The sequence below is a fragment of the Pongo abelii genome, chromosome 3 (genome assembly GCF_028885655.2).
Source record: "Pongo abelii isolate AG06213 chromosome 3, NHGRI_mPonAbe1-v2.0_pri, whole genome shotgun sequence".
NCBI classification, from domain to species: Eukaryota; Metazoa; Chordata; class Mammalia; order Primates; family Hominidae; genus Pongo; species Pongo abelii.
In genome coordinates this window covers 92,673,570-92,686,708 of record NC_071988.2, presented here as the reverse complement: position 1 = coordinate 92,686,708, position 13,139 = coordinate 92,673,570, and the positions used below count along the sequence as shown (strand labels likewise).

Here is a 13,139-nt window from a genome sequence, read left to right as displayed (position 1 = left end):
CACACTTCCCTCATATGGTGGTTATGAAAAGTTAATGAGTTAATATATAATACAAAGTGCTTAGAAGATGGCCTGGCTCATAGTAGCCCTCCACTAAATAATAGCTCTTATTATTGTTACCATTCATATCTCACTTCTTCAAATGGTATTGTAAAAATTCATTGCAACTAAAAAAGTCACTAGAGCTGGAAAAACATTATATAAAGTAAGAGCATTTTAGGCAGCTCTCTTGAAAGATATCCCAGACCACTAAGGCATTTTCTTTAGACTCATAACAAAGTTAATAACTGATTTTTAAAATGTACAAAATAAAGCATTTTTCTCCCTTCTTTATGGTTAATAACATACTGACACAAGTATGTGAAGACAAAAAACAGGATGTACACCACCAGCTTACAACCATGAACTATCTGAATAATCTTTAAGAATAAACCTGAGTTGATTTAAGAGAAAGCAGATGCTCAGTATAAATTAATTAAACCTTTGATTGTCCTTGTCTTTATTGAGGATAGTTACTCCACTAAAATCAGATGTAGGATGACTGTGGCTAAGTAGTAAATTATGTTTGTATTCTCTTTGCTGGTGAAAGAAATATGATTTGAAATCTTTTTTTTTTCAGATTTAAATGAGCTCTCCCTAAAGTGTTATATTGAAGACATGTGCCAATACAAAGTGATCTCTGGTTCTGCGGACTCTTAAGGAACATTAGCTATAGTAACTCCCAACAAAGCTTCCTTGGTTTTTAATCAATTAGTGTTTTCAAGTACTAAAAAGAAAGTAGAAGGCAATGATAGACATTATTATGGACACTTACCTTGAGTTTGTGTTCTTTCCTGTTTACAATCACAGCTGTAATTTGTTGGTCCATGAAAATCAGTATAGTGACCAACAAAGCCGGGATAGCAGCGGCAAGGCACACCCACCAGGGGTTTTCTCCAAACGGTGGAACAAACCAACCTCGGTTTGGACTTGTTGGCTTGAAAAAGACAGATGATATTTTTCAGAAAATTATCAAGTTAATATATACTATTTGGTGAAAAAATCAATGGGAAGACATGCTTTTATATTTGGATAACCAACATATTGAGAAATATAAACAGTTATGAGCTAGAGAATGAAGATTATTCACCAAAACTCTCCCAAAGGATGTTATTTTTGAGGCAATTCTTTAAAGAAAGGAGAGAAAGAATATGGGCTGTTGGAAAAGAAGTGAATGGCATTTTGCGTATTTGGGATGATTTAAGATAAGGACTCAAAATGGAACAAACTGATTTAAGTTTAAAGAGCAGCCAGAAGAAAACTCCAAATGTAAAAAGATAAAAAGGTAGCAAGTAAAAAGTAAAAGGTAAAAAGTAAAAAGGTAGCAAGAAATTCAGTAAAAAGGTAGCAAGAAATTACCAAACCACCATGAATTTTGTTCATGGGTTTTAGCAATTATAATGAAGTTGTTTATACTATTGCCAATTTTTAACAGCTTCATAATATATATAAAAAGCCATAGCTGTTTTTATATAAGTGAACTAATGTAAAAATTCTGGTCTCTTATTTTACATATAAAATAATGATCTACAATAACTGGATAAATCTTAGGAAAATCACCAAAAAAACTGGAAAAAACTGTCATTTTTGCAGTTCTTAGTCTGTTTTCCATCAGTAGATCATGTATGTCTACTACAGGAAAAAAAAGGGGTTCCTACGCTTTTCCTTACTTTCAACAATGCAAATAAAAAACTAAAATAGAACACTGTGAATTATTTTCTCCATATTTGCTATCAAGAAAGTCTCACTTCTCTTCTGAGGATATTCCCATCATCTGTCTCATAATTCTGTCACTGAATCTAACCTCATTTTACTACAATTAGCAGATGTGAGCTTGTCAGGGAAAAAAATTTGTCTTACTCATCAATGCATTTCAAATTTCCAGCTTAGAGCCTGACTCAATATTCAATAAATATTAACTCAAATGAATTAATGGTTGAATGGATGAGAACTTATCTTTACTAATGAATATGTGATAGCAGAGACAATTCAAAAAATAATGTGTGTTATAACATATATATCCCTTCCTCATTAAGCAGTTATTAAACTAAAACTGCAACTAGCTTAATAATTCTTAGCAAATATATGACCTCAGTAGTGGAGGGAAGGAGGATTATTCTAGAAAATAGATAAAAGACTTGTAGTGAAAAATTAGCTAGGAATATATTCAGGAATGACTGGAATGTAAATTTTATCCATTACCTATGCATATCAATAGGTTCGTAAGTTAAGTAATTATTATATCTACTTTGTAATAATTACAATTCACCTTATATATACATGCATGTGGTAGGTAGTTTCATAGTATGAAAAGAGTATTAGACTAGACTTCTGGAGGCTTGGGTTCTAACTTCACATCTTGACATTACTAGTTCCATAATCTTAGGCATTTTACTTAGTTCTTTGAGCTTCAATCTTAACTTTATAAAATCAGGATGATGACCAAACTGGGTAATATAGTGAGACCTTGTCTCTACAAAACATAATAAAATTAGCTGGGGGTGGTGGCATGCGCCTATAGTACCAGCTACTTGGGAGGCTAATGTGGGAGGATTCTTTGAACCTGGGAGGCAAAGGTTGCAGTGAGCTGAGATTGCACCACCACACTCCAGCCTAGGCAACAGAGCAAGGCCCTGTCTCAAAAAAGAAAAAATCAGGAGGATGATAGCTACAATATGTATTTCCCAGAGTCATTATATAGATTAAGGTAATAAGGTATATAAAATATTTTGGATATTTATTCTAAAACTATAAGGCAGAGTTTATAATAGTATTATCAGTTGTTTTAAATAAAAACCCTGGTCTTGACATTTAATTGTAGTGAAGAAATTAAACTACATGTATATATGAGCCTAAGAGGGACTGATTTTGGAAAAAAAATATGGATAATTGTGCAAAACTAACTCAAAGAGACACACAATAAACTAGAATAGGGGGAAAGAAAGAAAAAGAGTTCCAGGAATGACCAAAAGATAGACATTCACCTACCTTGAACTCACTTGGCACAATTAGTTTTGGAGTGTCCACGCCTACTAGGGCATCTATTACACAAAAGATGAGAATGGACAAGATAATGGCAAAATCACTGATCAGTTTTCTTGCCTGGAAAAATAAAAAAGAAACCAGGAACCATTTAGCACCAGATACATATATTTGTCTGTGTTTGAACTGAATGAAGAACTCTGTATTTGCTAATAGTTTACAGCAACAGCTTCATCAACCAATTGAAGGAGGTATCAGAGTGCAGAAAAATTATTTTTAAAATTGTTTTTGTATTAGTACATCACCCGGCTAGATAATGTAATGTAATCCCAAAGAACAGGTTGCGCTCTCTCTCGCTGTCTGTGTGTGTGTGTGTGTGTGTGTGTGTGTGTAGGCAGGGAGGGCAATCAAACAGAACATATCCCTGAGATACTGTATAAACTCATCCTGCTTGCAACATGAAGGTCACCTGCATAAGAATGAAAACTAAGTACATATTATAAAAATCTGCACAACAACATAGAAATTCTATGTGTTATTTGAGAGGCAGCACTGTGAGTACAGAGTAAGATAAATCTCATAAGACAGCCTGAAAACACCAAGAATCTAGCATGGGAGGGCTCAGAAGTTTCTGTCCCTTGGGTGAAGTAAACATCAAGACCTCAAAGTAATGTCAAGTGATGAAAGATGGAAATGTCACAGCCGCACTAGTTTTGTCAAATACAATATTTCTCAATCCAGGTTGGTGCTTAAAGTCTCACGTATGTGGGACATCTCTCCTCTACCACTTCTTGCATGTGACTGCCGTTATCTGATCTCTCCAAATTCCTCTGGTCAGGACAAGGTCTGGGCTTTAAGGAATACAGCACTAAACTATGACCATTCCCATGAAGTGGGTGAATAATGGCCATTTGCAAGTTGGTAAGGGGAGCATATACCATTTGTTTGCTTGAGATTTTTCTGTAGTCTCTAGTGGCACTAATGAGGACTAAGGGCATTACCAGAGCACAGATATCTGAGCTTCCCATACAGTGCATACACATGTTAGCATATAATTTAATCATTCAACAAGAATTTACTCAGTTCCTAATACTTTTCTTGGTGCTAAGGATACCACAGTAAATAAAACCGATACAATTCATGTCCTCATGAAGCTCATAGCCAAGTTATATACAAGGAAGCCTGCTCCTAAATAAAACCAAGGTTGATTCAGAGGTTATGAAGTTATCTCAGGGTGAGCAGTCAGTTTCCGATGCTGCTGGATGAAGGAAGGGAGATCAGTGATGGGCTGAGTGGATGCACAGCTCTGAAGACAAAGGATTTCTTGAAAGAGAATAGTATTACTGCAGCCAGGTAGTCAACAGAAACTAAAATGAGGAATGAAAATTACTTGGCAGGGTGGGTAAGGAAAAGGCCCCAGTGTTCAATGCTTGACCTTTACTAGGTGTCATGAGCCTGATACTAACTAGCAGCAGGATCAGAGTTGTTCCTTTTGGCCTGGAGTTCCTTTCTTTCTTGGAGGGCTAGATTTGCTAGGTTTAGCTTTCTTGAAAAGTACATACTGAGGAAGAGAAGGCCAGCCTTTTATGAGCAACTTAACATCAATTATACACAATAATGTTAAGAACCAATAGATGGCAGGAATCAATTTGGGTAGATAATATAGTACAGCAGTTGGGAGCACAACCACTATTGGAACTGCACCATTATTTCCTGCACCATTATTTCCTATTTGTAAATACCTACCCTTTCTTAGCTTCAATTACTTCACCCGCAAAACATAGCCAAAATAATCCCTACAACTTCATTGCTTTGTTATCAGAATTAAGTAAGAAAAGCCATGAAAGTGCTTAACAATATTGCCTGGAACATAATAAACTCTCCTAATATAAGTTAATTATTGTTATTTCAAGTTCTAGAAGCTCTCATGGCTGCAGAGACCACTGGAATAACTAAATGATCTACTGTCAGGAGGTCTTTGAAATGAAACTTCAAATCCAAGAAATAAAAAATTAAAAGCCCATTAATGCCATGCAACTGCCACTCAGAGCTAATTTTGGTTAGAAGTATCTGGAGTCACAGCAAAAAAAAGGATGTTTCTCAGGGGCTCAGTACTGGAGAAAACTCATTTATTAAGTTTTGTGCAAGTAGTGTTGACACTGGCAGTTCAGGGTGGTCTGGCAAAAGATGGTCCTATGAAGCAGTTCAGGAGTATGTCAGGAAGTTACAAACACCCCTCTAGACCAGTAGGTCATAAATCACTGGAGGACCAGAGGTCATTGCAAAGGCAAAACGGAAGTTAGTTCTTAATTACCACCCTTACAATCCTCACCTAGAAAATGCAACTAGTAGGCAACACAAATATCCTATAAGTTGTTCGAAAGAAGAGAAATAGTTATTTAAAAGGCAGATGGCTTTTCTCCTTTTTTTTAATAAACAGGAGAAGGGAAATAAATGGGAGCAAATAAATTCAATCTGCAATTCTTTGGTAGAAATTCCCATAGGACATATATCTCTGGTCCTGGTGGAGGACTGACTTGCTTGACCAAAATCACTACCAGGCACCTGAGCAATTCTGCTTCTTTAGTTGGTAGAGGAGGCATTCTCAGCTTTCCATAAACTGGACACCCTGCAAAACCTACATGGCAAACTGAACCTCATCACTGAGGGCCCACGTACGGGGCTGCTAATTTGGCCGCACTACTCCAAGAGATAGTGAGATCAAGGCACATGATTCCAAGTACCAACAAAGAGAAAATGCCCTGAAAGATCTATATTGCTTTAAGAAATTATTTAAGGTATAATACTGTTGAAAGAAAAACAGTGATTTTTTTTCAGACAAATATACCAGCTGTATTTTAATTTGGATGTTGGTTACACAAATGTATAATCTGTGAATTTTACTATGCAAATTAAAGCTCAATTTAAAATGTACCCCAACACCCCCTCAAAATCCCACAACTTCCAAATCCAAATCAGGGCTGTCTTTCAAATTATTCTCTTTGGGAAGCTATCCATTTATTTTAATGGTGTTGCTGTTGTTCCAAAAATTAAAAATTCCTTTTATAGTTTTAGTACTGAGCAAAGACTGTTTGATTACCCACATTAACTATCATACATGTCTGAAGAACCATAATTCTATCTTCTTTGAAATATATTTTTTGTTTCAAAATTAATATAAATTCATTGTAGAATATTTGGAAAAAATGAAAAAAGAAAATGTTTTCCAATTCTACTATGTAGAAATAAATTTTAACACTTGCAAATATCTCCCCTTCTACATATTTATGTCCATATATATGTGTGCATATAAAATTTTTCACATACTGTTTGATATTTTGATTTTTCCACTTTTATTCTATTTCATTTGATATTTTCCATAATATTACACATTGTTGACTCCATAGTTTATGCTGAATGGTTATCCTAAAATCTATTTTTCTAATACTCTACTGTTTAGATTGTTTTTAACTTTTCACTATAATGAACAATATCATAAAGAAATCTTTGCACATATATAAGACTGTTTCCTTAGAATAAATTCCTGTCAGAAGAGTTACTATATCAATGTCTATATAAAAATTTAAGTGTTTTGGTATATAATGCCAAATTACTTTCTAGAATGTTATATTGATTTTCCAATTTTTGCTCTATTCAACAACACACAAATTACTGCAGATACTCTGTAAAGTTAAATCCGTTCAAAGCAAAAGAAATTTGTCACCACTGAGGATATTCAAAAGAATATAAAATTGTCAAATCTCCTAAAAATATAAGTTGCTTCAGCTTAATGAAGCAACTGAATTTCTTACTCCATTCTGAACTCTCATATTTAATACAGAGCCTACATAGATATATCACCCTCTAAAGATGGCATTAACATATATTCTCAAGAGTATCTCATTAAACTTCATAAACCTCATATTACATGGACAGAGAGTAAATGCAGAACTATCATTGGATCCGGAGGGAACTCTGATAGCAGGATATGTGTATGGAAATAGTCCAATCATCCAATATAATTTTTCAAAAGCAACTGTCTGTAATATACCAGTTACCATGTTCTGATCTAAGAATACTATGGCATTCTGAAGACATTTTGGAAATCAGATCTAGTAGACCTGACTTGCATCCTATTTCACTGGCTACTCTAGTTCTTCTTTGCTGGTTTCCTTTCAACTCCTCCAAACTCTTGAGATTGCAGTGTTCCAGAGTTCAGACTTTGGTCTCTTCTTTCCTATCTATATTCTCTCCGTAAGTGATTACATTCAGTCTCATGTTTTAAAATGCCATTTACATGCTAAAGAACAAAAAATTTATATTTCTAGGCTAGACCACTCTTCCAAATTCCAGAATTATCTATCTAACTATCTGATACATCCACTTGGATTTTTTATACATACTGAAGGAAGACAAATAGTTATTTAAAAGGCAGATAGCTCTCCTCCTTTTTTTTTTTTTTTTAATAAAGAGGAGAAGGGAAATAGATGGCGCAAGTAAATTCAATCTGCAATTCTTTGGCAGAAATTCCCATGGGACCTATAGCTCTGGCCCTGGTGGAAGACAGACCTGCTTGATTAAAATCACTACTAAGCGTCTCAAACTTATGCAAAAACTAAGTGTTTGATCTCTCCCTGGCTCCTCTTCCCTGGCCCAAACTGCCCCACCACTGACACCCTAAACTTGCTCTTTGAATAGTTTTCTCTATCTTAATTAATGCCAGATTAATTTTCCCCATTGCTCAGACCCAAAACTTCGGAATATACTCAACTCTTCTTTCTTTTATATCCCACGTCTAATCGGTCAGCAAATTATGTTGAAAATATATCTAGGATCCTGCCACTTCTCATCACCTCCATTGCTAGTACCACCCTGTTTAAGCCACCATTTTATCTCATATGGTTTACTACATTAGCTTCCTACATAGTCTTCCTGCTTCTGCACTTGCCTCCCTTCAGTACACTATTAACATAGCACCCAGTGTACTCATCTTAAAATTTAAGTCAGATACTGTGGTAAGCAGATTAAAGTATAATATACCCCTAAAGATGCCCACGTCCTAATTCCCAGAACCTGTGAATATGTAATGTTACATGGCTAGGGCAAATTAAGGTTGCAGAGAAAATTAATGTTGCCAATCCACTGTTTTAGAGAGATTATCCTGAATTAAACAGGTGGGTCCAATGTAATCACAGGGGTTCTTGTAAATGAAAGAAGGAGGCAGGAGAATCAGTGTCAGAATAATAAAGTGTGAGAAAGACTTGACTGGCCATTGCTGGCTATAAAGTTGAAGAAAAGAGTCATGAGCCAAAGAATGCAGGCAGCCCCTAGGTGGTAGAAAAGTCAAAGAAACACATTCTCCCCCAGAGCCTCCAGAAGGAATGCAGTCCTGCCCACACCTTTATTTTAGCCCACTGAGGCCCATTTCAGATTTCTGATCTCCAGATCTCAATTTTGACATCCAGATCTGACCTCTCAGATATAAATTTTGTTGTTTTAAGCCACCGTGTTTGGTGACTTGACAAAACAGCCATAGAAACTAATAACACATAAACAAACAGAGATATGTAAATGATACATATAATATGACGTATATACATAATACATATGTATGTACGTGATGGCACTTACTTGTCAAGTGCGGCATTATTACAGTATAGGTACAAAAGTAGCTAAAAACACTCATGTTAATACATGTCAGGATTACAGTTCTTAAAATTTATGGAGAAAAAAGCTACCCTAGTAATAGTGTTGCTTAACCTCATTAAAAATCACAGTCAGGGTGATATAGTCTGCATAATATACAAACTTCTATTTCCACTTCCTTCCCCTTAAATTGTACAATATTAGTTTAATTACAGCAGAAATCACTCCTGGAGAGTGTTTATTATTAAGATATTCATTTCTGAGATCTTGAATCCAGTTTAAACTTCACAGTCAAGGAAATTGATTTTTCCCAGACCACTGTTATATTCAACTCTAAATCCCCTAATCAGAGAAGACAGGTAGGGGTGCTATTTTAGCAGACTATTCATGTCTTACTCTATACTAAAATGAAACTTTAATCTGAGCTAGGCAAAACTGACATAGTAGAAGTAGAAAGTGCCCTAAAAATGTCTAGCAATGAGTACATACAGTCTACTAGATACACACTGGGGTCTGTAAATAAGACTTCTCAGTGTGACTTTAAGGAGATAAGAACTGCTCTCTTTGGACCCTTCTCACAGTTTTAAGCACATTTAGAAAAGAAAAGTATGTGATTTTCTTTCATCATTTGTTTTCCCTTTCATTTCATCAAACTTGATCTCTTTCAAAAACTCCAAAAACATCCTGTTATGTAGGTCAATATATCAATAAAGATATCAAATTAGAAAGTCATAGTTCCTAATTCTCTACTATTAACAGCTATTACTGGTAATGGTTAAAAGTAGAAGTGCCAAAGTTTTCATGAGAAAACCTGTTCCCTCAAGATTTCATGCCCAAACCTGTGGCTTCAGAGCCCTCAAATCTAGCTTGAACAAACATCATAAATTGTGGTTGTCCATCCAAATCAAATGTTAAGTCTCTCCAGGCTCAAACTTCAATATCTTTGGAATATAAATTATCACAATCTAAAAGAACACAAATTAAGATAATTAATAGATAGCAAGAGCTTGCCATTAAAAAAGATTTTTAAATGATACATGGATGTGCTACAGCATATAATTTCTACCTCAATTTATGAAAGACAGACAGAGAAGCATGTCTCAATTAAGACTGTAATGCCTTTTTTATATCAGACTAGTTTTGAACTCTTTCATTTTTGTTTACTATTTTTAATTATAAAAATGAAGAGGAGAATAATATTTCTGTCCTCTGCAGGATTAATTAGACAGTATTTCAATTAATCTAACAAGAAGCCAGCAGCTTAAATATTTAAACTACCAAAGCAAAGAAGAAATTAAGTGGACGGGAAAGGAAATTCAAATAACCATATGCTGTTCTCTCCTTCCTTGGCAAAACAACCTAATAAATCTATTACAAACATAATATCCATGAAAGATGATACTGTATTAATTATTGAGAGAGTCACAATCATAGAGACACCAACAGTGAGAAGCCACTTAATTCACAGTGGAAAAATGAATTAGGTTTCTTGGAAATCCCAGAGGACATTTGGGTTTCACTTTGCAAGGGCTGCAGCTGCTCCTAAATTAACTGGAGGGAAAGGGCCATGAGTCTACAGAGCAGTTCTCAATGGATACAGCTGTTATAAAGAGACAAGGACAACAGCAGGCACCCTGTGGGCTCTCAGTACATTTTAACTTATGATGTCAATTCCTCTAGTGATTGTGGTGCTTAGAAAATGCTAAACAGCAGTGTAAAAAAGCATTTATTCTAGATGAAAGAAAAATTATGCCAGACAATTATGGGTATTTTGGTAATCACAAAAAGGCACCAAAATACCGTAAAAGTTTGAAATATGACCCCCCAGTAGCCAATGCTATAAAGCACTATACAAAAAAAAGCATTAATAGTAGTCATAGCAATAATCCTAATTCACTGTACTTTAATTCAATAATACCCACTATAATCAGAATTTAATAAAAGGAAAGTCTGATTTTGACTCTAAGATTTTAGTGCCATAAGTTCTAAGTCAAAGAGATTTGAGGAGCAAAGAAGAGAGATGAACTGGAGAATTTATCTGGGTCGGGCTTGGAGCTTGACAATGGAAGTCTACAGGAAGGAGAGTAAGCCTAGTGACGTGGTTCAGCAAAGATGCTGAGGAGACTTTGGCAATCACTAAAAGACCTTTTCTTCCATTCTGTCTCAAAAGTACACAGTAGAACAAGAAACCCAATGTGTGTATACCAGAAGCAAATGATCAAACCACATAGAAAATACTACAACCCAATCTGGTTACTGTCTTCTAAATTAAAACTGAAAATCTGGAGCTAATCTAGAAAAGGGCAGCCAGAGGATTTGGGAATACAGAAAACACATCACAAGAAAAATGATGGCAGGCCAAAAGACATTGTAGGGAGAATTTGTCTTCAACTCTGTGAAGTCTATCACAGGAAAGAGAAATTAACTTGTTCTGTGTAGCTCCAGATGGCAAGTGCAGGCCCTGTGGACAGAGGCTATGGAAAGGTAGATTTCTGTTTCTATCAAGAATGCCTGCAGGACGCTAGGTTCCTGTTCTAGGAAGCATTCAAGCAGCATGAAGATCACATGTCACAGCGATGTTACACTAGATGGTGTTTAAAGTCCTAACACTAAAATTCATTAAGACCAAATTATCAAAATTCCTTGAACCTCTAATAGAGTCTTCTTAGATATAACTCAAATAAATCATTACCATAAAGGGTTCCAGGGCCTAAAAAGAAGATGGTTTTACAATTTATATTAATATACAAGAGTAAAAGTTTAACAAGAATAATTAATAAGTCATATGTATAACTTAGACAACCCCAAAATGGGATAGGAGACCATTTTGTGTTAGTGCAGGGATTTCAATGTTGTTGACTTTTCTCTGATGGATAAATAAGCCGAAAGTGCTCAGGCCAAAGAGGTTTCCATGGTTAAAATTATTACTTCTATCCACAGACTACCTCTTTGCAACCCCTAAAAGCTTTCTCGAAATGTTTTGGCCAATCACTGCTCCCAACCTATTTTTCTTGGGGCTCAATTCAGGTTGACCATGTTTTTATTTTTGGTCATATGTCTGTAAGAACTGAAGTATTTGTATAGTTTTTGTTAAATGTTTAACAGACTAAGTTGCATTTATATATCCCTTTGTCATTCTTAACAAAATAAGTATAAAAGCAATTTTGGATTAAAAACAAATTTGACTTTAAAAATTATTTTCCTTGATATAAAATACCTCAAGAATTTGAAAATCTGGTTCTCCTTTAGTGATAGCAAAGTCGTTTGCTTTTTTGTCACTAAAAAAGACAAATGCCACCCAGGATGGCGAACACTAAAGTGAGATATATAATACATGCCCATTATTTCTTACTCATGTTTTAATATATTGTTTTAGTTTGACAATTTTTACCATTCACCAAGATAATTCTTGAGAGAAAAAGAAACCAGAATGGGGATGTCATCTGATTCTTGTAAAGGGCTGTTTATAACCTAAACACATGCAATTTTAATAGAATGGCCACAGACCAAAATGTCAATTAAAAAAATGGTTCCAGAATACAGTTAATTGTAGAATTCTAGACTTTCCTGTGTCTTACATCAACAAAAACTAAATTAGTTAGGCTATCACCTAACTAAAATGCTCATTATGTTTTCATTAAAGTTTCTGAAGCGCCACACTTCAAAGAACATTCTGCATTATCTAAATATAGCATAGAAGGTGTTACAGCTATTGATGTTACATGGAATTTAGTGATTTTGTTTATTTAAATGACAATAACAACAAGGAAGTACATTAAAAATAATCTTATGATTACGCCAATTCATGTGAGGGTTAGAATTAATGCATATTCTAAGGAAGAAAATTAGAAAATCAAGCAGTTCCTTAAGAATAGCATTCTTGGGCCTATTACATATGCCAGCCACACTGAATGTGACTATATCAAAGTATCAATAATTTTGCCTAATTCATGGGGTTCGGTGGCTTTCTGATTTCTACTAGTCCCAATACTGCTGTTTTTAAGCTATGGTTTTCATTTTGCCACCACAGATCTATGGCTTTCTGATTTCTACTAACCCCAATCCTGCTCTATTTTTAAGCTATGGTTTTCATTTGCCACCACATATGCACATAAGGTGTGTGATGGCATCTTTATTCCATGTTTATGATCATTTGTTGGTGTAGGACTCTGGAAGAACATTTCATGTTAACACCCTGAGCCATCTGCCACAGAAAATCACAGATTATGCTGTGATATTCCTAACGGAAGTCTTGATGCTGAAAGACTTTGACTAAAGACTCGAGGCTGATAGAACAGACCAGTTACAGTGTGGGATAACAGACTGATACACCCCTTTAAAAAGGATGGTGAATACAAAAAAGACTGTCAATGGAGTACTGGTATTTGACCCATGTTCCACTGAGCATTAGGGCTCTGTAGAAGTGTCTAATACACAAATTAAATACCTGATAGACAGGCTAGCAAAGGTAA

At 35.1% G+C, this 13,139-nt stretch overlaps 1 protein-coding gene across 2 annotated transcripts in view; it reads right to left on the bottom strand.

Annotated features, from left to right (window-relative positions):
- SLC4A4 (solute carrier family 4 member 4) overlaps nt 1-13,139 on the bottom strand; it is a 385,603-nt gene that overhangs the window by 37,050 nt on the left and 335,414 nt on the right. For both annotated transcript variants that reach the window (XM_024246262.3, XM_054554039.2), the window contains 2 exons: nt 3,028-3,141; nt 815-976 (listed from right to left, as the gene is read on the bottom strand). In XM_024246262.3, the coding sequence (XP_024102030.2) occupies nt 815-976; nt 3,028-3,141 (276 nt within the window). The remainder of the gene's footprint in view (nt 1-814; nt 977-3,027; nt 3,142-13,139) is intronic.